Genomic DNA, 26726 nt, shown 5'->3' with positions numbered 1-26726 from the left:
GTCCTTAATGTGATTTGTAAACATTTTAAAAATAAATAGAAAAACTAAAATATTTTAATTGAATTTTAAGATAGAATTTGAAAAAAAAAAAAAAAAAAAAAAAAGAAGAAGAAGCAATAATAACGTTCATGTAAAATACAAAAAACTTTAAAATAACTTACATTAATTAAAAAATTGAGGAAATTAATTTTTTTTTCTATCTCAAATTTTAAAACTTTTGAGATAATAAAATTCTATCCTAAAATTCAATTAAAATATTTTAATTTTTCTATTTTAGTTAAGATATTAAAATATTTAAAATGTTTACTATCTCATTTGTTCATAAAAAAAAAAACAAAAACAAAAACAAAGGAATGATATTTTAGGGATTTTTGGATACTTGACATGTAAAAATAATCTTCACAACAATTTAACATCTTCCTCAAAACCTTTCAGCTCAAATTTGCAAGTTATGCTGATGTTGGCCCAATTATCAAGTTCATCTATCCCTAAGCACAATTGTCCCTTTTTGTTAATCATCAAAGAAATTAAAAAAAAAAAAAAAAGATTTTGAGATTAAAAAAAAAAAATCAGTTTACAAAATATCTCTAAGAAAAATGTTAAATAACAATTGTTTTTTAAACAATTTTTTTTTTAAGAAAGCACTTTAGTAACATTAAGGACTTGTTTGTGGTAACCTTCCATTTTTATTATTAAAATTTCATTAACCATGAAATAAATTTCTGCATAATTTAAAATATAAAAATAGCATTTTTTTTAATTAAATCTTTTTTCAAATGTAGGTTTTTTTTTTAAAAAAAAAAAAACAGTAAAACAAGTATATAAGTTCTTATTTTACTTAAAAAAAACTTCTATCTTCTAATAAAAAAAGGGTCTAAATACCATAGTTGCAGCAAACAAACAGGCATAAACAAATCAAAAGGAGGTTTTTACTTTCCACATCTTGTTGCAAACTCAAGTAGAGGAAAGACCACCAACTATGGTTTAAGACCTATGGGTTGGGCTTTAGCCCAATCCACCCAATTGTTATTTGGTTTAGGCTTTGATATGTATCCAACTATCATCTCAAAATTAGAGTTTGTTTAACAATGATTCTAAAAAACATTTTTAGTTTTTTAAACACTTAAAAATAACTCTTTTGATAAAAAATAATTTTAAATGTTAAAAAGATTAAAAACATTTCCTAAAATCTCTATCAAATGTATTGTGAGTGAAGTAGTGTTAATCGTGTAAGAGGCCAAAACTATCAGGTCGGGGAATGTGGTGTTGGGAGAGTGTAAATATGAAAAAGTGCTTTAAGTGTTTTTGCTTGTCCCACATGGAAAAAGATGAACACCTTTAGTAAGTTTATTAACTAGCCTATTTACCTTAGCCTAATGGATTTGTGGAAAGGTGTAGAAGAGCCCTGCCATTTGCGCACCCTCTGATTTCTAACTTACATTAATGTTTATAATGCATTTGAACCATATGGTTTTCTAGACAATTTTGAGTCCTATGCTGATAAGAATGTTCCATCAAAAGAATTAGGGTCTATTTAGAACATTTTCAAAAATTAATTTTTGAGAATAGATTTCAAAGTAATTTTTTTATTACAGCAGTTTATTTATGAAATTGAAATATTCTCGACCTATTTTCTATATTTTCAAATATTTTTTAAAAATATATTTTTTTCTGTAATGTTTTAACTTCAATCATTCTTTATATATATATAATTATTTTTTAAAACTACTCAAAAATTAATTAAGAACAATTGAAAATAATTCTCAAAAACCTGTTTTTGGAAACAGAGACCCAATATGTTTTCATGCATTTTTGTTTGCGGTAACATCAGGATAAGGCTTAATGATCATGGAAGCAAACGAAAATGCATGGTAATATTGGTGCCTAATTTGGGTGGCTCTTGCAGTTGTCTTCTTGTGCGAACGCGACAAGACGGACCCTTGTTATAAGAAGCAAAAGACAAGCATTCGATGCAATAAAAACGAATGAATCCTGGGACCATCACACAAAGCATAGGGTTATTGTAGAGCCCGTCATCCAGGTTCATGTCAAATATCTAGGAGCATGGGCTATAGTGGAGGCAGCCATGTGATTGCAACTGGGCTTCTCACCTTGTGTACTCCATCTTTCCATATCAAACTTCCAAATTCTGGCGAAGACTGCCTAGACTTTGTGGTCAAGGTAATCTTGTACGACAGTTTCTGGTGTTTGCTGGTGAAATTCAGCACGGCTGGCTCGATTTTCACAGCAACCCCTTTGAATTGTGAAACTGCAACATGGTATTTGGACATGGGAGGCCCAACGTTGGTGACAGTTCTGTGAAGGGTCAATGTGGTAACTGACGCCTTGTCTGGGAAGACGGCTGAGATGGCTGGGTAATTCAAGTCCCCTCCACTGGCTAGGGTGTGTCGGCAGGACCTCTTTGACTTGCCGAACACCTTCAGCTGGATTGGGGTTAGCTTCTGTTTACAGAGGAATTCGAAGTAGTCCTGTGGTCCGATATCATATATCAAACCAGGATCAAGGGCTTTCAGTGGGTTTATGTGCCCAGCACCATGGTCGTACGGGGTTGAAGGCTGGCCGGTTGAGGCATCTCTCAAAGGGTTGCGAGTGTTGTCATGAACATAGGCTGTTGTCATCAATGCTGATCTTATCGCTGCTGGACTCCAATCCGGGTGCCTAGCCTTGAGCAATGCGGCAATACCACTTACATGGGGGCATGACATGGAAGTTCCGGACAGTATGTTGAACCTCACTTTCCGGTGATCGGTAGGCAAACTCGACGGCCCCATATCGCCGGACCAAGCAGCAAGGATGTTGACTCCTGGTGCCACCACATCCGGCTTCAGAATTTCAAGTGACAGAAAGTTTGGCCCTCTAGATGAAAATGCTGCCACCACAGGAGACGGTCTGATTCCCAATCTAGTCCCAAGAAATCCTAGAGTTGCAGTCGCATTGGGTTTGGTCAATGCGTAACGTTTGATCAATTTCCCAGTAGTTTCGCCGACAGCAACTGCTGGAAGAAGGTGAGAATCCGCAACTAGCTCCTCCCCATTTGCAGCTGTGTTAGTGAGAATTAGGCCTACTCCTCCGGCATCTTTCACCACTTGACCCTTCTGGACCCGAGGGCTAATCCCCCTATCGCATATCACGATCTTTCCGGCTACAGTGTGAGGATCCAAAGTCCCCTCCAGGCACAGCGAGTTCGGATCAGGATTGCTTGAGTTACTGCCCGTGTAGACCAGAGGATACTGTTTTTTGGTGAAGAGATTTCTCCTCCCTTTATACAGTGAAACTCCAGTTATACTTTTCCCAGTCCCCAGGTTGACAACAGCTGGAAAATCCCTATCCATGGTGCTAGCCCCAACTGTGGTGATCCATGGCGATACATTGGTAAGACTTATCGGATCAGGCCCGCCATTGCCGGCGGAGCACGACACAAAAACACCCATCTCCATTGCCCCAAAAGTTGCTATCGCTAAGCTGTCGCGGTAGTAAGATGAAACCCCACCGCCCAAAGAGATCGATAAAACGTTAACTCCATCGGCCACAGCGCGATCGACTGCAGATAGAATATCGGAGCTGAAGCAGCCGCCAACCCAGCACACTTTGTAGGCTGCAATTCTAGCTCCCGGTGCCATTCCTCGAGCTGTCCCAGCCGCATAGCCCAGAAGATTTGCGTGGCGAACAGGAGAGCCTGCAACGGTGGCTGCAGTGTGAGTCCCATGCCCATCTTGATCTCTTGGCGATTTATATTCATCTTTCTCGTTAATTTTCCCTGAGGCGGATTCATATCCCCGGTAAAAGACCCGGGCACCGACAATCTTCTTGTTACAGTGGTTCCTGGTAAAGGCTCGTCCTGTCTCGCACGCGCCTTTCCAATGAGCTGGAACTGAGGTAAAGCCAGTATCGTTGAAGCTCTCGCTCTCGGGCCATATCCCGGTGTCGAGAACTCCAACTATGACGTCGTTGTCCGAGAGTTTCTCAGACCAGACGCTGGTACTGTCGGCGGGTTCGAGGCCAAGGAACACGGGACTCCTTGTGGTGTGCAGTTGGTACACTGTTTCAGGAAAAACAGCCACCACACCATGCTCTTCTTCTAGTCTCTCAGCTTCCTCTTCACTGAGCAGAGCAGCCACTCCATGAAATGCAGTTTCATAGCTGTAAATTATCCTCTCTTCATCTTCTCCATTGGCCTCTTCCTGGAGTTGGGACGCCACTGATTTGATCGTAGAGGAGTACCACTCAAGATGATTGGAGAAGGACTCAGGCATCTCCGATTTATCCATTTGAACTATGTAAGCCTTCTTTGAGACTGTAGAAAGAACAGCGGAGAAGCTCAGAGAGCTTGTGATTAGGAACAGAAAGAGCCATTTTACTGAAACTCTAGGCATTGTTTTGGGAGAAGAAGAGAGTGAGAGGGTGAAGAGAAAAATGGGGAGTCTGAAAATGGAGGCGAGGAGCTTGAAATAAGAAAGAAGAGGGAGAGGGTGTGGTGCTGTCTAGTGGTTTTGAGCAATAAGTTTGGTGGTTGGGCCATGAATGCCATGGTTGAACCGAGCCAGTAGATATGGGGCTGGTGGTGGAAGTAATTGGCCATGGTCCTGATCATGAATTCTAGTTCGTTCCATTGTTTTGGTGTCAGTAGTTTGAATTGGGGTCCTCATCACCGTTGGTTCACACTTGATAAAAATATTAAACTTACCATCAATGAGTCTTATCTACGTGCCCGTGACAGAATTTTGACAAAAACACATTAATCTCCCAAAATGTGGTAATTTCAAAATAAAAGGGAAATAAAATATTTTTTTTATTATCTCATATTATTTTCCAGATCCAAAGTATGGCATAGGATGATATCAGATCCCATGCAGTGAATATTTATGCCACTGACTTGATTTTCCAGTGTGTGATGTCGACATTCACAGGCTCCATATAAGAATGGTCCCGTATGGTTCTGGGGGAGCAGAGTGCATCACATCAGTGCGTTCCCAACGAAACCACGAATCCAACGGTGATGAGATGGGTATCCATTCTGAGCTAGTGGTATGACGACACAGACAACCACAGGCCCCGGGACTCTCCCACCTCATATTTCCATTAAATGCCAATACAAGAGCTTTATGCATTGGGAATTGCTAAGCTGTGGTCCCTACACTCACAAGATGTGCGAAGTCAGGTCTGAGCACCGTCTGATCCCCAAGATGCCTCATAAAATGAGTCCTTGTTTTTATACGAGATTTGAATGCCTGTTTGACTGCATGGAAAACGAAGTAAGGGATTATTTTGCGATTTAATTTAATTTATTTAATTAATGAGTGTGTCTAATGTTGGAAACTTTATGCTATTCAAGAATTTATCCTGTGATGTTGAAAAGGGATCTTGGAAAGTGAAGTCTCATAAAGAAAAGGGGACTAGGCCTATTATTCATTCTGATGGGTGAGGTGACTCCAAGGAAAAAGTTTCATAATGTAGCACTTTATAACAATATCAAACCATTAAAAAAAAAAAATCTCATATCTTTTGGTGTTCACTTTATAAAAAGTAATTATTTTTCAGGTTCAAAATTTTGGTTGGTAGCAGCTTCTTTTTTTTTTTTTTAACAAAAAATAGTTTTATAATATAGGGTATTTTTTAATAATATAATATAATTATTTTTATTTACTTTTTTATTTTAAAATATTTTCCCAACCAGCCTTAATCTTAGATAAGACACTCAAAAGAAATAAAAGATGACACGAAGATGGTTAGTTGCAAGGTTATTGATAGAAAACAAATTTATCTCGATGAAGAAAAATATAATTTATTATGAAGAATCCAAGATGAAGACAGAACTAAGATGTGGAATAAGTAAGAATCCAAGATGAAGACAGAACTAAGATGTGGAATAAGTAAGAATCCAAGATGAAGACAGAACTAAGATGTGGAATAAGTAAGAGCGTCATATGCAATATTAATAGAATTTTTGATGGGTAAAGGAGAAAAAGATAAGAAAAGAAATATATCGAGTGTGATTGGTAGCTCTAAAATCAATTAATCCAATCACTGAAACAATGGAAGAAGAAATAACATATCCATACACCTAATTTGTCAAACAATTTTTTTAATTTACTTTTTAATATTTTTTTCTTAAAAATTATTTCATGAGAATTGTTTTTAAAATCATTTCCAAATAAGTCCTTAAATTTTTTTTTTTTATATTTTTAAACCATTATCTCTAATTTTATGATCCAAAAGGAGTGGAGCAATGACAGTTGATACAAATCATATCTTGGAAGTATTTTTAGCAACCATGGTACATTTCATGTATCATATTTAAAAGAAAAATAGATAGAGCATATAATGTGTAGGAACACAATCAGTCTCCCAACTAGTTGTCATAATATTGTCAGGTTCTCAAATATATTCCAAAGGAGTCATCCTTATCATAAACCTTTTTTTCTACTCTCCCTATTCTCACATCTTTCCATGACTCACAAATTGACAAATTGTATATCCTTTTGGTCATGGATTTGGCTTGATATCATTTTGTCATGTCTCTGTATCAAATCAAGGGCATAAGGGTCATTTTATAAATATGTAGAGAAATTTAAAATATGATAAATAAGATATATAATTATTGGTGATTATAAAAATACTTTCTTTTGCCCCCCAAAAATGGTTCAAATTAAAAAAAAAAAAAAGACAATAATGTGAGGTCCAACTATGATTAAAGAATAATCCAAACAATGTGCATACTTCCAAAATAGCCAGAAATTAATGATCAAATTTCAAATCAGGCTAATATTCCATGCTTGGAATAAGTTGTGACAACTAAAATTTGATATTAATTTGGAAACATTCTTAATTGGGATACCATTAACATTATTATTGACATTGACATTGACATTGATATTATATCGATAAATAAATATTTTGAAAACCTTAACCTCCATAAAATCATTTAGTGCCTCTAAATGCCTCTATAACTTGAGCCCATAACTATTTTTTACCAATGTTAATACAATATGTTTTTTTCTCTTTGAAATTTGAATAAATAGATCTAAATTTGACTTAAGTCTTATAAGTCATTTGTTTTTATTAATATTTGAATACTTTTAATTATTAAATCTATTTATTTTTACATGTTAAAGATCATATTTATAAAATTGATTATTATACTTCTTCTATAAAATTAATTATTATATTTTTCATATTTTAATTCATAAATTAATAATTTGAAAAAAAAAAAAGTAATTTGATATATTTTCAAATACCCAAAATATCATAATTCACTATTATAATAATATATTATATATTAGTAAGAAAGTGGTAATTAGATGATTCTAATTAAGTTGGCTAATAAGAAAATGTTATAAAAATTTTAAATTAACATTTATTTTATGAAGCATATTTTCACATTTATGAATTTGTAATTAAAATATGTATATGTTGTCAGAATTAAATCATAAATTTTTTATTTTTTATTTTTTTGGAAAAGTATCAAATCCTATTTTTTTTAATTATTTAGAATTATTGATTCTATGGATAATTGGATGAGTGTAAATTATGTTTTGAAGTTCTAATTTAAAAAAAAAAAATTGAATTGATGATTGTTAGTTTATTTTGATTTTATTGTGTAGTAAAAGGTTTAGTTTTAAAAATTCATAGTAAATTTATTTTTTAATCTAAGTTTTATGATTTTTAATATTTAATAAGAAATGAATATAAATTTATTTTATTTATTTTTTAAAAAAATAGCTAAATTATGAGATAAAAATAGGGACTACATTTAAATAGAAAAATCTACAAAATTATGGAATTTAATTTATAGTAAATTCATTTTTCATAAAAATTAAGGTGAATTAATTTACTTTTAATATCCCAAATTTTTGAAATAATTTTCATTTTATTTTGTATGAGGAATTAGATTTAAGTATTATATCAAAGTTAAAAGTTGGAAAGAGAAACAATAAAAAAAAAAAAAACCACTTTTTTCAAACATTTGCTAAACTTTTAGGTTATATTTTGTTCCTAAAAATATTAGGGAAAGGAGAAATATGGTAAAAAAAATTATTTTATCATATTTAGTTTTATTATAGAAAATGTAAAAGAAAATTAAATATAATTAAAATTATTAAAAAAATTTATATTTTTAAATTATTTAATCTATATATAGAAGAGTTAAATCTATGAAAAATATTTAAAATAATATATAAAAATAATTTATTAATTTTAAATCTATTTTTATTTTCTTTCTATTTTTTTTTTCCATTTCTTTTTCCCTCACATTTTCCTTCAAAATTTTTGGGAATCAAACGTAGTGTTAGGAAATGGAATAAAAGAAAAGTGAATGAGAATGGGTAAGAAAGAGAATAAAAAATAATGGGAATCATAATACAAAAACTAAATTAAAATTTTATAAAAGGAAATAAGGTTATTGTGATATTTATTAGTAGTGAAGGAAAACATAATCTAAATTTTTTAGGGCGTGTTAAAAAATTGTTTTATGATTCTATTTGAAAATCTATAATGTTTTTAATATGTTTTAAAATAATCTATTTTAAACCGTCCTTCGAAAACAACTAAAAGATGATATTTAAAAATACTTTATTTTATGTTCTTAAAAAAAAATAGTTTAACAATTATTTTTTATTATTAAACATGTTTTTCTTTTTCTTTTTTTTTGTTTTGAAAAACAAAAAATTGTTCTTGAAAATAATTACACAATAACCACTTAGTTTCTTCGCTAGGTCAATTATTTTTAAAAATTCAATAAGTTAAAAATAAATAATTTAAAAATTCTAGTCCTAAAAAAAAGAAAGATACGTACCTTTACTACAAGAAATTGCTGTGTGAATATTCCATTAGGATGATGCTTCTCATCTATCTAACACGTTTTCATTATCAGGACAAAGACTGACAACCCAATTGAGAAAAAGGAATCTACTTTCTTTCCCTTTCTTCTTTTCTTTACTATTTGATATCAAAGCTTCAAAGAAAAAGAGGACCACTTGAATAGAATGAGAAAAATACCCCACAAGAAAAGCCTGTAAATTTTGTAGATCTTTTCAGATTTCAGATCTTGAGTTTGTGGCATATTGGCAGTGAAGTAAGGCTACTTGCTGCCTTTTGCTTTTACTTTTATACAATTTATGATGCTAATAAACCAAAAATAGAAAAATTCTCAACTTGCTTTTAAGGATCTTTCATAAATAATATACCACACTAATACTACTTCAACATATTTAGAATAAAATTATTTAATAATATTACTTTAAGCTAAAAATTAGCGACTCAGCTTTAATTTTTTTTTTTCTCTAAATTCAAAATAATTTTGTGTCATACATATAAGTACTCTAGAATTTCACTTGGTTTCTTTTAAAACAATCTCTTATATTCATTCTGTATTTAAGGTCTATGTGGTATATTCTGTTCATATAATAGAAGAATATTCCTTGGATTTGTGTGATCGTATTAGTGATAACATGACTACTACGAGCAGATGGATGATTTGTTATGTGATGCCAACACGACTTCGGGTGGTTCATATAGGGTCTATGTGGTATCTTCTAATTGTTTTGTAATAGAAAAATATTCATATAATAGAAGAATATTCATTTGGCTTGTGTGAAACATGACTATTATGAGTAGATGGATGATTTGTTATATGATGTTATCACGACTTTCAGGTGGTTCATATAAGCATCTTATTATGACATTCATGTCATCAAGATGAGGGCTATTTTGTTATGTCTATTTCAATACTATCTAAGATTACATTCATGTCACAACCATCTACTCATTCCTTCTTATTTTATCTCCCCATAGCTCATTTATATATATATATATATATATTGTACTTAATAATGGTATTAAAAAAATTTTATGTTGATTTTATTAAATTTTCTTAGTATCTAAAATAACAATTAAATGATAAATTTTAAATCATCAAATTCAATAATATTAATCTTACACCATCTTGACTTATTAAAATTGAAATTTTATTTTACTTGAATAAATTCAACAAGTTTGGTTGACAGGGTATTTTAAGTTATGATATGTATATCATATCATATCATTTTAAATGAAATATGATATATTTAAATATCATATTTATCCAACCGAACGTTTTAGTTACATCATATTTAATTCATAGAAAGAATAAAAAATGAACTAAGAGATATATTACATTTAAATGTTGGATATTTTGCATCCCAATGTTTGGACAATCATTTTTAATACTAAGGTTAAGTATTGGGTTAAGATTTGGATAACCTGAACTTAAGCCAAACTTGATTCAATATTTTTATAATATTTATAATTTATATTAATTTATATAATAATATTTATTTCTTTACATTTTTTTTGTAAATATCAAACTATAATTATATCAAATATATATTTTTATTTTTATTTTTTTAGAAAGATAAAAAATGTATAAATTATTTTTAAATTTTTGTTACTATCTTAAATTTTTATCTCATTTACCCTAGTAAAGCCCCTATAAAATAATTCTTTTGGAATCAAGAGAAATTATTATTTTAGCAAATTATTGATTTATCGATAACACTTCAAATAAAAATATTACAAAACACACTTTAAGTGATACCATGTATGTAAGGAGGTGTTTGGTACATGAGAATAAGGAGTGACAATATCTATCCCATTCCTTCACTCTCTCATTTCTATATTTGGATAAATTTGATGAAGACAGAAATGAAATAAAAAATGATTTCAACAAAAATCAAATCCCACCTATAAGTGGGATTTCAATGCATCACAAATAGGTGATATTCTTATTCATTCATCCCATAAGAAAATATGAAATAGTCTAAAATTATTATTTTACGTTTGGATTTCATTCATCAAGCCTTAATGCTTCTTTGCTCCATAATAAGACTATTTTTTTAGTCTTATTATTTAGTACAGAAAAATCTCATTTTTTTAAATAAAAAAAATATTTAAAACTTTGTGTAAAGGTATTATTGTCAATTTATCTCTTTTTCTTTTTTATTCATATTATTATTAAACATTAGAATGGAAACAAATAATCATTTTAATATTGAATTCTTAGGTTCATCTAAACATTAGAAATAAAATCACCAAATTCATTTCCCATTCACCATAAAATAGGAATGGAAACAAAATATTAATTTTCTTTTCTTATTTTTGTGTACCAAACACCCCCTAAATTAAGTTATTTTGCTTTGCACTTGAATTTCATTGATTTATAAACATACATGATTTCATTATTTTATACTTTGATCTCATCCTATTGATATAATAACATGATTGATTTTATTCACCTCCTCCGAAATTTTAGTTAAATGCCGATTGTTTAAAATTTTATCAAATACTTCTCATATCTTTTTTATTTATTATTTTCACCCACCTCCTCAATTTAGAAAAAAAAAAAGTGAATGAAAATAACCTAGTAATATAAATACAAATTTAAAATTCGAAAAAAAATAATTTCATACTTTAGTGTTTCCCTGTCTAAAGTAAATGAATCCAAAAGAGCTTTGTTATTTTGGATCGATGTTTTACCACTTCAAAAACAATAGCAATAATAACAATAAATAAAATAAATTGAGAGGAACTGCCAACTTGAAGTCTAGTAAGGAGCATTTAATTATTGAACACTGGTCTTCATGAAACGTAATTTTCAACAAAGACCAACACAAGTACTTGTGAGTGAGTGAGTGAGTGGAAGATGTGGTCCAGTCCTGGCTTGAGCCCCCGTAGCTGCCACCATAAATAGTAATGGGGCCAAGTGCCTTTTGGAGTGGTAGCGATTTATACATACCCAAAATATCTAACACCAAAGGTCCCACCTTGCAGGTTAGGAAGGGTGTTGCCGTATTGGGCCCTCACAATTGTCGCAACCCATCAAGTATTGATGGGTGAGGTAGAGTTGGATGGGAAACTTCTATTTTATGAGCTACCTCTGGCTGAATGATATGGAGGCGGTGTGATATTAATTAGGTTGTTGCTCTTGGTGAAGTAAGAAGGGTGAAAAATATTTATGTCAAAAGGTCAAAATATTATCCATTTTGAAAAAGAGAGCCTCCTGCATTTGAAATTATAAATGTATTTTTAGAAACAATATCTTGTTTTTATTTTTATTTTTAAATAATGTTTGACAAGTAAAAAATAGAAAAAAGAAAATAAGTTGCTTTTGAAAAGTTTGGTAATTCAATAATAACAAAGTTTAATTAAAATAAATATTATTTCCTAAATTAAGAGAATAAATATTATTAATATTTGATTTTTCTTGATTTATGGAAATATGACTAAAGTGAATTCTCATCATTATGCACTTGATTCTTGATTCTGTGCATTTCTTTTATCATATTGTACATTTGCTTCATTATTTTCCTTCTATGCCTTGTCATTTTGCATCATCTTTTAATTTTTTTCTTTCACTTAGACATCTAACTTCTCTTGAAACATGGTGAAAACATACTTCGGCGAAGAATTGATGAAAGTATCAAATTATTATTATTTTTTGTTAAGAATTGTACCATGTAGAAGGAGTGAAACATTTTCCCCTCAAATTGAAATTTCTATCTCTTCAATTATTTGGACTATGATTGTGTTGTTTAAATAAAAGCTCTTGTATGTTCTAAGAACGTTTTCTCTCCTTTTTGATAGTGAGTGGTTGTTTTTGTTCTTGAAAAGGTACTATGAATTAGTTGAAAAAAGGATAAGGTGGACCATAGTAGGTGGGAAAAAAATGTTTCATATCTTTATTGTAAGCCGTGAATGAATTGGCAAATTTTGTCTTGATCTACAATTGACTTTTCAATGCAACAAGATTGTCACATATTTTTTTTAAGTCTCTTAAATATTCTTTAACCTCATATATTGTGTTAACACCAAAGATCATGCTCAAAACATCTTCTTTCATGGTTCCAAGAACTTATGAAGTAATAAATTCATCATTGTCGATCTATAATTGGTATTACATGATAGGACTTTTGCTTTTGTTATCATCCTTAATTTCTTCAACAAGTTTTTCTCCACTCAGAGAGATGATGGAGAACACCCATGTCACAAACTAAGGGATGATTTGATTTAGGCTTGGATATTAAGGTTCCTTTTTTTAGGAAGACATGGTTTATGAGAGTAAATTAAACATTTTATGACATTCAACCACTTTTATAGAAGAGTGGAACCTCCTCCTTTAATTTTGATACCATGAAGAGTTTAATAATTTGTTGATGGAAGTGATGAATTTTATTATTTCTTTTAAAAAAAAATTTATATAAGAATATATTGTGAATTATAAGAAGAAAAGTAACGTTATAATCTTACATTTAAGTAAAATAAATGATATTTCATAAATTAAGAGAATAAAATATTATTAATATTTGATTGCTTTTGATTTATGGAAATATTGACATGAAGCACTGGATTCTTATTTTGATTTTGTACATCTTTTTCATTGTTCTCTTCATCTCTTTTATTATTTTCATTATGTGTTTTATCATTTTGTATCCTCCTTTTTTTTTTCCCCTTCATATCTCCCCTCATGTTAGAATAGAAATGATTATAAATGCCTAACTTGTCTTGAAACATGGTGAAGATATCATTTGACAAAAATTTGATAAAAATATCAAATTATCAATTTTTTTTTGTTGGTTGAGAATTGTAAAAACTCTTTCCTTCAAATTTAAATTTCTATCTCTTCAACTATTTTGACCATGATTGTGTTGTCCAAATAAAAATTTGTGCATGCTGTAAGAACATTTTCTCTTTTCCTTTTGGTAGTGAGTGATTGCTTATGCCCTCAAAGAGGTACTATGAATTGACTAAAAGAAGGATAAGGTCGTTTAATAACCATAGTAAATGGGGAAAAAAATTTGTATCTTTATCTTAAGCCATGAAAGAATTGACAAAATTTGTCTTTGTCCGAAATTGTCTTTTGAATGTAGCAAGATTGTCACATATATTTTTAAAGTCTCTTAAATATTCTTCAACCCCATTTGTCATGCTAACATCAAAGATCATGTTAAAAATACCTTCTTCTATGATTCTAAGAACTTATAAAGTGAGAAATCTATCATTGTTAATTCATAACTGCTATTGTATAATAAGAATTTTGCTTTCGTCACTATCCTTAATTTTTCAATAGGTTTTTCTACCTTTTCCCCTCAAATTGAAATTTCTACCTCTGCAACCATTTTGACCATGATCATATTGTTGAAATAAAAAACTTATGCATGCTCTAAGAATATTTTCTCTCCTCCTTTTTAGTGGCAAGTGATTGCTTATATCCTTAAAGAGCTACTATGAATTGGCTAAGAAAGATAAGGTGGTTTAGTGACCATAGTAAGTGGGAATTTTTTTTTCCTATCTTTATTTAAAGTTATGAACGAATTGACAAACTTTGTTTTAGTATGAAATTGACTTTTGAATGCAACAAAATTTTTACATATATTTTTAAAGTCTCTTAAATATTCTTCAACCTTATATACCGTGTTAATACTAAAGTTCATGCTAAAAACATTTTCTTTCATAGTTCTAATAACTCATGAAATGACAACTCATCATTATCAGATCCATAACTAGTATTGTAAGATAGGACTTCTACTTTTTTCATTATCCTTAATTTCTTCAATAGGTCTTCTTCTTCGCTTAAGAGATGACTTAGATATTAAGGTTCCTTTTTCAAGGAAGACATAGTTTTTGAGGGTGGGTAGAGCCTTTTACAAGTTTCAACCACTTTTGGGCAAACCTCCTCCCTAACTTTGATGTCATCAAGAGTTTGACAATTTGGTAATGGAAGTGGTAAGTTTTATCATTTCTTTTAAAAAATTTACACAATAATATATTGTGAATTATACAAAGAAATAAATAATAAATATCTAAAATTTAAGCAAAGCAAATATTATTACCAAAATAAGATATTATTAATATTTGATTGCTCTTATTTATGAAAATATTAATTGAAATGGATTCTTATATTAGGTACTTGATTCTCCTATTTTATTTTCATTTTCATTTCGTGCTCTTTTTTTTTTTTTTCCCCCTTAATGGTTTTTTAACGGTTATTTAAAAAAAAAAAAATACTTATACAAGAAAATGATTGAAAAAGGGTGCTTTAAAAAAAAATATTTTAAAAAATATTTAAAATGATAGAAAATGTGATAACAATATTTTAAGCTTCCAAATAGATTTTTGTTTTATTATGCACTTTTTAGAGTCAAGAAGATTAAGATCTGATGGGTACATTTTCAGTATCTTAAAATTTTCTCTAATTTTATGATTAAATTTGAATAATTGAATAAAGATATAAAGAAAGACAAATAAATTAGATTTGTAAAAGGAATTGTTTTCAAGAAAGATTTCTAGGATATGTTTGGAAGTGGTTCTTAAATATGGTTTGAAAATCATAAAAACGTCAAATAAGTGTTTTCTGGAAACATTTTTATGTAATTTTAATTTATTTTCTTACGATAAAAAAATAAAGCATTAGAGATAGAAGTCACTTTTTTAAAAAATATAAAAAAAAATTAGGGAAGTTCTTTCTATTAAATTATTTTGAAAGCACTTCCCAATGAGGGAAAATTTTCATGTTACCTTGTCTCCTAGGCCTCCACAAAGAGTGATGTTAGCATTTATCAAGAAGAGAAGAGAGCCGTTAAAGTCAAGCGACCATACCCTAGTCCTACCCCATATGTTGCAACTTTAGGGCACTCTGCTTTTTCTTAGGTACATATTTACTGCATGGCAGGGGTTCAACAGCCACATGAAACGTTAATATCAACATTCAAAGCCACAGCAATGGTCTTTGTTCCTTCTTAAATACACCAAAATGGCCTTTAAGGTCACCACCTTCTATTGGTTGGGAGGTTGGGACTTCAATTGGGTGCTTTTTGTAGATGCAACTTACAAGTGCTCTTTCCTTTTTCTCCTTTTTTTTTTTTTTTCCATCTTCCTTTCCTAATTATCTACTGCCTAAATTAATCTTGCTCATAACAATTCTCAAATTATTAACTTGAGCGGGATGACTCATCCCAACCTAAATTCAACCCGATATTTAAATAGATTTGAGTAATTATTTTCAATACTTGGATTAGATTTGAGTTAAGGTTTTATTTTATTTTATTTTTTTACTTGAACTCAATTTAAATTTTTAAACCAATGTTTATAAAAGTCAAACCTAAAATATTTATAATATAAATTATTCCCATATAATAATTGATTTTTTTTTAAAGAAATCAAATTATAATTATATCATTTTTTGAAAAGATATCTAAATTTATTTATTTTTATCTTGAATTTTTTTTCTTATTTACTATTTAAATTTTGGTATAAATATGTAAAAAAAAAAAAATTGATGGATTATGAATCATGCAACCCGAGTTTAATACAATGAACTTGAATTTAACCTGAATTTAAAAAATTAGAGGAAATAATTTTTTTATTGTACTGAGGGACCATTGACAGGTTTGCATAAATATTTCTCAGCTGCCTTTTTAATTGCAGGTTGACACACCTAATAATGCATTAAATCATGTAGAAATACAGGCATATAGGATTCATTCTTATGTATGAATGCTCTGAACGAACTTATATGGTGAATTTATTTTAAAAAGGCATGTCATAAAACTTTATATAGTATAATTTAAATTAAATTTTATCCAAATTAAATCAATAAATTAATTTATCAAATACCCTCAAGTCGTATTTACTCCTTACATTGATCTACTAAACTTATTTTTAATTTTATTTATAATATTAAGTTATTTTATTAGATATATTTAAGAGTTTAAATAATTAAATTATTAAATCATATTAAATTAATAAATTAATTTATCAAGATATAAAATAAGGTGTTGTTATATAACTCTATAAATATCGTTGAATTATTTTCGAGTTTGGAAAGAAATGATAATTTATTAGAGTAAATTTGAAACATTGAAATAGAGAATGAGAATAAAAAATCTATTTTATTATCGGTCATACTGTATTTGAATTATTTATTAAAAATAATAATGAAAATAAAAAATTTATTCACATTAAAATAAAAATTTATTAAGATTTTGACTCCTTTATTTTGTAATAATATTAATGCTTATTTTTATTTTTATTTTTTATTTTCATAAATTAAAAGAAGATTTTTATGAGGATGAAAAAAAAAAAAATAGAAGTAAAAAATAAAATTTGAGTGGTAGAGGAATACGTACATTTTGTTCAACTTTAGCATGGTGCAAGAAAATTGCATTTTTATAATTTTGACAAGAACATGCAATTAATTAGCTTAGAAAGGTAAGCATAAAATGTTCTTGGGTTCTTGATGGGATGTTAGTCGCAATCATTTGAATTTAATCATTCCCATTGATTATTTGATTTAATTAAAATGGAAAAGCATTTATGATTCAAGTGTAAAATCAAGATAAATATTATAAAACTTAATGGTTATTACTTATTCACTTAAATTATTTTAAGGATTTAAAACTTATTACTTAATTATTACTTTAAGTATTAAGGTTGTTTTATAAAATTAATTTTAAATTATTAAATTAATATATTTATTCTTATAGATTATAATTAGGGTAAAAAAAGTTGAGTAACAGTAGAGATTGTAAAGTATGGAGGAGATGTAATTAGAGCAAATGAGGGTAAAATGGTAAAAATGAAAATATGGACTTAAGAATAACTTAATTACATTTTTTTTTACTTTAAATCATGTCATTAAATTATTGACCAAACATATTTAATCTACTTAATAACTTAAATTAAGTTGATTTATCAAACACATATGAAATAATTACTTGTCCTATCAAATTTAAACATGAAAACTTGATCACTCTCTTTATAAATTATTTTAGAAATACTCAAATCAATATCATTTTATGTGTTCGGATAATTTTTTAGAATAAAAATTTATTGATATGAAAATCAAAATTTAATTTTATTACAATTTCCCTTATTTCTATTTTTTATACTAGTAATTCCAAAAGCTTTACCGAATAACTTGAATTTGAATTTGATGAAGTTCGAAATTCTCCTAATAAGATCCAAAGAAATTGTAATAAAAAAAAATTGTCAACTAAATAAAATATATTAAAAAAAAACCCATTTACAAGTAGAAAAGAAAAATTATGATTTATAAAATATTTTCAACGTACATTGAAAGAAAATGAAAGAAAAATAATCCTTCCTTCCCTAAATAAATATATCCAATGCTTTCCAATGACAAAAAAAAAGGAAAAAAAAAAAAAGAAATATCAGGTTGGTTAAGCTCAATGTACTAAGGTCCATAGGGTTGGGCCTGGTTGAAAGTCGACGTTGTCTTGCTTTGTCCGGCCCAACCCGATCGATCCAAAGCCAGCCCAGGCCCAGAACAAAAACAATAGCAAGTAGAAGCATTTGTCAGTGATTCTTTGTTTGTATTTTCTGTCACTATACAGTCCTATTCGTAAACATTCTAGGCAATTGCAAGTCTGCCACACTCTGAGGGCCTGTTTGGTTTAAAGAACGCACCGATTTGCCATCATTATTAATTTCTAGAACTGGGAGCCAGAAATTATGTTTGGTAATTTCAAATTTTCAAGAGTTGAAATTGTTTTTCACAATTTTTTTTGAGAACTTGTATATTTTTTAGCAGATATTTTAATTATTTTTAAGTTCTACTTATTTTTAAAAAAATAGTTATATAAATATAAAAAAATGATTGAAAACAAAACATCGTAGATAAAAATAATTTATGAGAAATATTTTAAAATATAAAAATGGATCAAGAATATTTTAAATTTTCAAAGAAAATTTTATTAAAACTGTTTTCAAAAATATTTTGAAATACACCTTAATTATTTCTATTATTGTATTTTGAAATGCTAAAAATTAAGAGGTAATTGTTTTATTATCATTCACAAGTTTAATTTCACATAAAAATTAAAATTTGCTCAATTTCCTAAAGAAAATTATAATGCAACTAAAGATAAAAAATAAAAAAATTTGATATGGATAGGTTTTTCAATGTCTCGTAGACACCCATTTCAGCAATGTATACAATTATTTATTCAATATTTTAAAAATAACATCTCTCTCTCTCTCTCTCTCTCTCTCTTGTCTTTTTGACAATTATTTAATGAAAATATTTTGATTATATTTTAAGTAATAAAAAATTACTCAAAAAGTTTATATTTGAACACATCTCTTTAAATATAGTTAGATTAAATTTAAAATATAATAATGTTTTTAAATAATTAATGAGCATGACTAACCAAAGAGAATACAAATTATTTAATAGTACTGAGAGTTGCTCACTCAAGTAAACTCTTTTCTTTATCAAATATTAAAAAATTATGTTTTAAATATTATTATTATTAATTTATTTATTATAAAAAATACATAAAGACAATTTTAATAATTTATTTTATATCAAAAAAATATTAATATTACATAAACAAATGAGAATCACCAATTTAATTACAACTTGTATTTTTTTAACTCTTTCAAAGTTCCATTAAGTATTAATATTATGAAAACAAATGGGAAAATACAAATAATTATTTATTATCAAAGATCTATGAATACATTAGATTAAACATTAATATTATGTAATACATAAATGAGAGATTACGGAGAATTATATTTATTATAAAAAAATATAAATATAATAATATAGTAAAAATTAATATTATATAAACAAATGAGAGCAAAAAATTTAAAATATAATCTATCGTTTTTAACCCTTCACTATATCTCCATAAAAAAATATTGAAAGATGTATAAATATACTTTTATTTTATTAATTTATTAATACAAAATTTAGTTTTTTGATTAATTTATTAATATAGAAAATTACTAATTTAATGGAAACTTTTCTGTTTAATATTTTATTATATATATTAAATAACTACGAGATCTCCTCTAACCTTGCTAGGTATCGACAACTTGATCCACCAAGATCTTTGTTATTCTTAAGTATGCTTAATGTGTGATAACTTTGACTAAGAAAATCCAAAGAGAAAGTTATCATGGCTAGTACTCTCGATATCGTCTTTAAGATTCAGTGTATGAATACTATCAATATTAGCCTAAAGCAATTTCATAATTTAAATTTCTAACCTAAAATTATGATAAGATTAGTTATGGAATATAAATTAAATTTATTTCGAAAAATCATGTAAAAAATTGATTTTAAATTCTATTGATTTAATACTCGGGATTCCACAATCTAGTTTTAGTCATAGGATTAGAAAGAATAAGAGTCTTTTTTAAAAAAAAAAAAAATTTTAAGAGTGATCTTAAGGCTTTTAGGGTCCATAGTTGGTCATCATCAACTTAGTTCTATAACTTGAAATTGTATTTGAAATCTAATTTTCTATTCATTTTAGATCCTTAATTACCATCAAATCAATGAATCAATTTAGGGTTGAAAAACAATGTGTGAAGCCTTACTCCTTTTTTATTTGGTTTTAGTGAACGTAATAGTAGAATAAACTTAATTAATTAATGACCAAAGGATCGCTAGTACCTTCACAAACTTTCATCCTACATTCACCTAATCCAGACTATATAGAGTTTTTCTTCTTCTCATTCTTTTACCTAAACCTTGGTTACACTCATTTTATGTCTTTATTTATCCTTATTCTCCATTAGTCCTTAACCAAAACTGCCATATTTCACCTATTAAGAACAACACTTCAGTTTTCAAACTAGACAGTAGCTATGAAGGAAGAACTTGTTGCTTATCAACAAAATTTTATATTAGATAAGGGAAGAAGTTCCTCATATATATATATATATATATATTGTAAACTTTTGTTAACTATGTAAACATGTTGTAAAGTCATGAGGGTCTATTAGGCGTAAAACGGACAATATATTCATGAAAGAGAGTGAACCATTACAAGTTGTATTAGAGCTCATCCTTGACTTTGTCCAGGACTCTATTTGTTTGGCTTAGTGATTGGAGCCAAAATATATATGCACTCCAATGACACATATATGATGCAATTTATACAATATAAAAAAGCTCAAATCATTTAACTTAACTCAAATTGATGCTAAGACCCTAGTTATGAAACTAACTTCTATTTTAAGCCTAATTCTAAGTTTAAGGTATGAAAAGAATGTTAAATGGAAAAATCATTCTCAACAAATGACGTAGAAGGTGTTAAATCTGCATAAGCGAGATATTCTAAACTAGTGAACCATGAAAAGTCTTAAGAAAGGTCGAAATGAGTGAGTTATGGGCATGAAATACTATCAATAAATGTTATAAAGTGAGATAGATGACAAGAAATTATGAGGAAGGGGTTTGGAAGCAAATGCAATCAAACTTAAAATAGAATTTGGTACTTAAACTTGGTAGTAACACATCTTGACTTTGATGTTATTTTTAAAATATTTTTAGGGTAAGCCACATATGGTTTTGAAGCTCAAAAAGTCAAGAGTCCAACATTTCAAATAATGTGAAAATTGGAACTAAAATGATGAAGTTATGGTCATTTGAAGACAACAACGCAGAGTTGAAGGACCATTTCAAAATGATTTCAAAATTCAACTTATAATTTCAAAATCCATTTTGAAATGATCCCAATTTCAAAATTACAAACTATCACTTTGATGTTTCACCTCCTCCACTATGGGAATTGCATCTTGGACACTTCATCTGCCATAAGTGGCCTCACATGATTAGAAATTATGATTTTATTATTATTTTTAGTCATTTTTAGGTAATTATTTATAAGATAAGTGACTAAATGGAACATATCATGTGTTGGGTTTTTGATAGAAACTATAAAAACTCAAATTTTAGGTTTTCTAGAGAGTTCTTGATTTTTTTTTTTTTTTTTTTTTAAGGAATTAGAGATGACTTGACGATTTTTGTGAGGGGGAGAAGAGGACCTTGAAAGTTTTTCTTTGTTTTCTTTTTCTTTTTATTATTAAATAAACTATTGTTTTTAATTTCTTTGAAATCAAGAATGGTAATTTCTTATTCTTCTATGGTCTATATATACAAGAACATGACCATAAGAGGCTAAAAAGCCATCTTGGGGTGAAACATGAAAGCCTAGGGTTAGATTCAAAGGGAAACAATGGGTGAAATTAGATTGATGATGGAATGAATGAAAGGTTACGATGCTAGTGTTGAGATCAAAATACCCTCTAAAGTTAGTTTGACTTAAGAGATGGTACAATCGCACATTCCTTGATACTAGGGATTCTTGGTAATTCTTAATCCCTAGTTATCAAAGGTTTTTCCATTCTTGGTAAGATGTCTCATTGTAAAAGCCCACATTCTTGATGTCTCCAAAATAAATGTTCCCATTGCCTAAAGACTAAATTTTCTTTTGAATGAGAATGAATCATTAGCTACAATCAATGACAACTCATACTTATTTGACTCAACCAAAACTCTTGGAGAGCCATTGGAGAATATCTACTTGCTAGAAACAAATTAGAGTGTTATGCTTCATCACAATTTCAAATTATAATATCTACATAGGAGGGAATAGATTGTTATAAATGGTATTAGGGATGATCCTTGACTTAAGTTTAGAATTTTGTCTGTTTGGTTTTGAAAGGGAGTTTTTATGTTTGAATGGCTTCATAATCTTATAGGACACAATAAAGATGTTGTGTTTGCATCGAGATGGGTGAACACAGTCCCATATCAGATAGGAAGAAGTTCTTAGTATGATATATATTATAGTGCCCAAAGATTTTTTTATTTCCCAATAAGCCCTCATAGTTTTACAACACATCTACATACCAATGTAGATATTATATTTATCCCTCGTGTAGACATAATGTCTTCGTTATGTTCCATAGGATTACATATCCACTCAAATAGATAAATACCCCTTGCATGGCTAGACAAACAAAATCTCACACCAAGGTTAAGGATCGATTATAATATCATTTGTATCAATTATTCCCTCTTACGTAGATATTATCTACTGTGAGTCTAATGGGTTCTTAAGACTTTATAATACATCTACATAGTTAAGATGAGCCTTTTACATATATAATACTATAAACTTCTTCCCTTAATTGATGTGAGATATCACATAACATGAAATGTATTCCTAAATTTTCACAAAACAAACATCACGTAAAATGATCACTTAACGAGGTTGATGTATTTTTTCTCTTCATAGAAGAGTGAATTTTATTAATAATGCACTTATTTTTCTTTTTATTGAAAAGGGTCTTTTATGTATCTATTGGTATGTATTTGAATGATTTGTATCATCTTATTTTGTTCTTAGTAAAACATTGATGCAAATTTATTTCCTTATATACTATCTTATTTTATTTTTAGTAAATCATTAATGCAAATTTACTATCACCTCCTATGTCATTTAAGTCCTAATCATTGAAGTAAGCATATGATAATTCAAATTTGCTCAACCACAAAATTTTACAATGCTTCAATGAGTTATAATATATATGTTCCTAATGTTCCCTTGAATTAATTATTTGATCTTATATATGCTCGCTCATCTTTAAGTTCTATCTTGATTGTTGCATACCCTATAGTGACCTCATGTCATTTAAGTTTTACTTCTTTTTTTTTTACCATGCCTCTTGTTGTTTTATTCCTTTTAATTATTAAGAGAAATTGATATAGATTAAATATCAATTTAAGTCATTAAATTGATTTACCAAGTTTTATTTTTTATACTTTGCCTCTTGTTGTCCTAGAGTTGGTGACTGAAAATCCAATGGAAAATGGTCATAGGAGAGAATATCTGCCTTTGGAATTAACATATATTAATTAATTCTTGAGTTGCGACGTACCATGTCCTTTTCTTAGGCTGAAATCGGACAAGATCTATAAGAGATAGAGTGGAGGAAAAATATATTATGTCTATTGTATAAAAAATGTTGTCTTTCTTTCAATGATTCTAAGAGCTTGTTTGATAGTGATTTTAAAAAACGTTTCTAATATTTTTAATACTTAAAATTTTTTATCATTCAAATGGTAAAAATGATATAATCATTTCCTAAAATCATTACCAAACACACTCTAAAGGCTAATATCCAAAAAAAAACATTTGCCCATCTATTACCATCCATGGCCCGACAGATGAATCCATGTGCGAAAGAACCTAGCAAATCCTATTGCCGGTTACTTTAATACAAATTGCATTGACTTGCCGAAATGGCATGAAAATTCAGCCACTAGAACACAAAGAGTATGACTACTTAAAGACATATCCTTAATTCTCTCATAAATATTAAAAAAGACATTTATACCTAGTGAATAACATCCAACGTTTTTTCCTCTTTTGACTAAAAATATATAACCCACCATTTGCAAAACATAAAAAGTAACATGTGATATGATCATGATCATTACTACATCAGATCAATTGTCTTGATGGACGGCTAAGATTGGATACTTATCTATACAATCGGCCCATGGGCCCTTAGTGGACTCCCCGACCATGGACCTAATGCACTCCCAGACCACAGTACCGCACTTGGGCCCACTTCCCATGCCAAGCTGCCACACCTTGTCACCCTTCTTCACTCTCTCCTTAGCCTCCATGTAAGCTAATTCATACCACAATGAAGACGAAGATTGGTTTCCAAACCTCTGCAATGTCATCAGAGCAGCCTCCATCTCTCCCTCGCCGAGCTTCAACCCTTTTCCTATCTCTTTTATCACTGATCTCCCTGAAGTTGGAAGAACAAAATGCTGTATCACTGTCCTAAATTCCGGCACGTAAACTTCTGCAGATTTGTGAATGAATCTCTTCCGGAATATGGATACTCCATGCCTGAATTTCTCCAAGAATGGCAACATGGACGAGCCAAGAATAGTTATATTTGACCGAAGAGTTTCTCCGGCTGCTTGTAATATGTCGCGGCTGAGTGTAAACCCAGTGATTCCATTTGAGTCCTCTTCGCGAATCGCTGAGCGATAAGCCTTGTCGTCAAATGCTCTCTGTATTCTCAGCGTGTGAAGAAGCCTATACTTGGATGTTTTTTTCGCTTCTTCTTTATTTGTAAGCAAGATTGCTGCACTGCCCGTTCGAAAGAGACAATTGAGGAGCAACTTTGGCCTCTCGTTACCAGGGTACCAACCAGTCGATAAGATCTCTGTGCTAAGAACAACGGCGTAAGTATTTTTGTGAACTTTCAATAGATTTTGAGCCAAATGGACGCCAAGGATTCCAGCACTGCACCCCATACCAGAAAGATTAAAGCTTTTAATATCATTTCTCATGGAGTATTTGTTGATGATAATGGAGGAGAGGGAAGGAGATGGGCAAAAACCACTACAGTTTATGATAAGTATATCAATATCTCGAGGAGATAGTTTAGTCTTGGACAGAAGGTCTTCCATTACATGGAACAGTACCATGTGGACTTCCTTGATGGATTCTTGGAGATCGGTCATGGGTGGAATGTAATGTAAAGCTGGAGGGAGATAGGTCTGTTCACCTAGTCCTGAAGAAGCGAGGATTTTGGCCATGAAATCTATGCTTTCTCTGTCAAAGGATCCGATCATGGAGGTATGTTCAAGGAAAGATGAGAAGGGAACTCTGCAAAAGTTTGGTGGTTTGAGACATGAGAAGTCTACAAGGTAGACATGGGGCTTTGAGAGGAGAGGCTTCAAAATGAAGACCAGAAAGAAACAAGTGAGGGAGAGGAGGTGGAAGATGGGGTTCCATCCATGTAGAAGGGAAAGAACTTGAATGGAGGTCACAAGAAGAAGAACAGAAAACCTTACAAGTTCCCAAAGGGTTGAGTGCAGAAGCTTTGAGAAGAGACCGGAATGGAAGGTGGTGGTGGTGGTGATAGCCTTGGGATGAGGGTCATGACTGAGCTTTGAAAGAGGCTCCATGACAGAGAAAAAGGGGAACAGAGAGGTGAAGGTGGTGTGGGAGAAGGTTTCTGAGGTATCTATGCATAATGGGGGACTAAATACTCTGTATGACACCTTGATGTTCAGAGAGAAATTAATGGAGGGTGTAAATGAGTCTCTGCATGGTGTCTGGAAAACTGCAGTGTGGTTTGCAGTTGGCAGGTGGGCAACTCAATGTCAAGTAGTAACTGCTGAGAAAAGTTACGTTGTAGAAGCAGCATGGGCATCACTTGTTTAGGGTCTCATATCCACATACATATGATTCCTGTGCTGTCAGGGGATATACACTACTCCTACCATCTAGAAGGTTTTTAATTTATTTTATATTTCCAACTTTAACTTATAAATAATGTCTTATCATTAACATTTATGAAAGAAACATCTTGGATGTGTTTATTCATCTGCTAACTATTACTGCTGTCTTAATATAAGTCCTGAAGAATGGACTGGTAATAATACTTTAACCAACTTCAAGTTTTTCTCTATCTGCTTCTCCGTAAAATAACACATTAACAAGATAGTCAAGAATTTTTGTATCAAGATGGATTGAAAATGTCCATGTTTTTGGTCTAAAATTTTAATTATTTTTGTACAGCATCGTTTTGGGTGGTGCATTAATAATTACATGGCCCTGAAATTATTGTCGTAGTGTGAATGTATTGGGGTTGCTTCTCTTCTCCGTCGTTGATGCAGAGATACCTTAGTTATTAAGTAAAGAATCAGTTGGTCAAAGTTTGTGGTGCTGCTCGGGGGACCAAGTGTCCACGGCGGTATCAAGAGCACAGGTTATTGAATGGAGTAAAGGGTAGTCTTTTACTCTTCTTTGGTAACAGTTGGTTGAGTGGTTGGCTTTTTACTTGATGGCGAAGTGACAAAGTAGTTGCCATGGATTTTGTCC

The 26726-nt window shown here is 29.8% G+C and overlaps 2 protein-coding genes across 2 annotated transcripts; both read right to left on the bottom strand.

Moving 5' to 3' along the window:
- Positions 1 to 1906: 1906 nt before the first annotated feature.
- LOC100253196 (subtilisin-like protease SBT1.3) lies at positions 1907 to 4593 on the bottom strand. Its single transcript, XM_002270922.4, has one exon. It carries the CDS (start codon positions 4392 to 4394, stop codon positions 2070 to 2072), a length of 2325 nt encoding a protein of 774 aa, XP_002270958.1. The 5' UTR covers positions 4395 to 4593; the 3' UTR covers positions 1907 to 2069.
- Positions 4594 to 24212: 19619 nt separating this feature from the next.
- Positions 24213 to 25877, bottom strand: LOC100258334 (3-ketoacyl-CoA synthase 5). Its single transcript, XM_010664049.3, has one exon. The coding sequence runs from the start codon at positions 25805 to 25807 to the stop codon at positions 24323 to 24325; it is 1485 nt and encodes a 494-aa protein (XP_010662351.1). The 5' UTR covers positions 25808 to 25877; the 3' UTR covers positions 24213 to 24322.
- Positions 25878 to 26726: the final 849 nt, after the last annotated feature.

The sequence above is a fragment of the Vitis vinifera genome, chromosome 16, assembly GCF_030704535.1.
Source record: "Vitis vinifera cultivar Pinot Noir 40024 chromosome 16, ASM3070453v1".
In the NCBI taxonomy this organism is placed as follows: Eukaryota; Viridiplantae; Streptophyta; class Magnoliopsida; order Vitales; family Vitaceae; genus Vitis; species Vitis vinifera.
The sequence above is the reverse complement of the archived record's forward strand: the minus strand, read 5'-3'. Positions and strand labels throughout refer to the sequence as shown.

What these genes read in the sequence shown, in the direction of transcription:
- LOC100258334 (XM_010664049.3), bottom strand. Translation starts at nt 25,807, where the DNA reads ATGGAGCCTCTTTCAAAGCTCAGTCATGACCCTCATCCCAAGGCTATC.
- LOC100253196 (XM_002270922.4), bottom strand. Translation starts at nt 4,394, where the DNA reads ATGCCTAGAGTTTCAGTAAAATGGCTCTTTCTGTTCCTAATCACAAGC.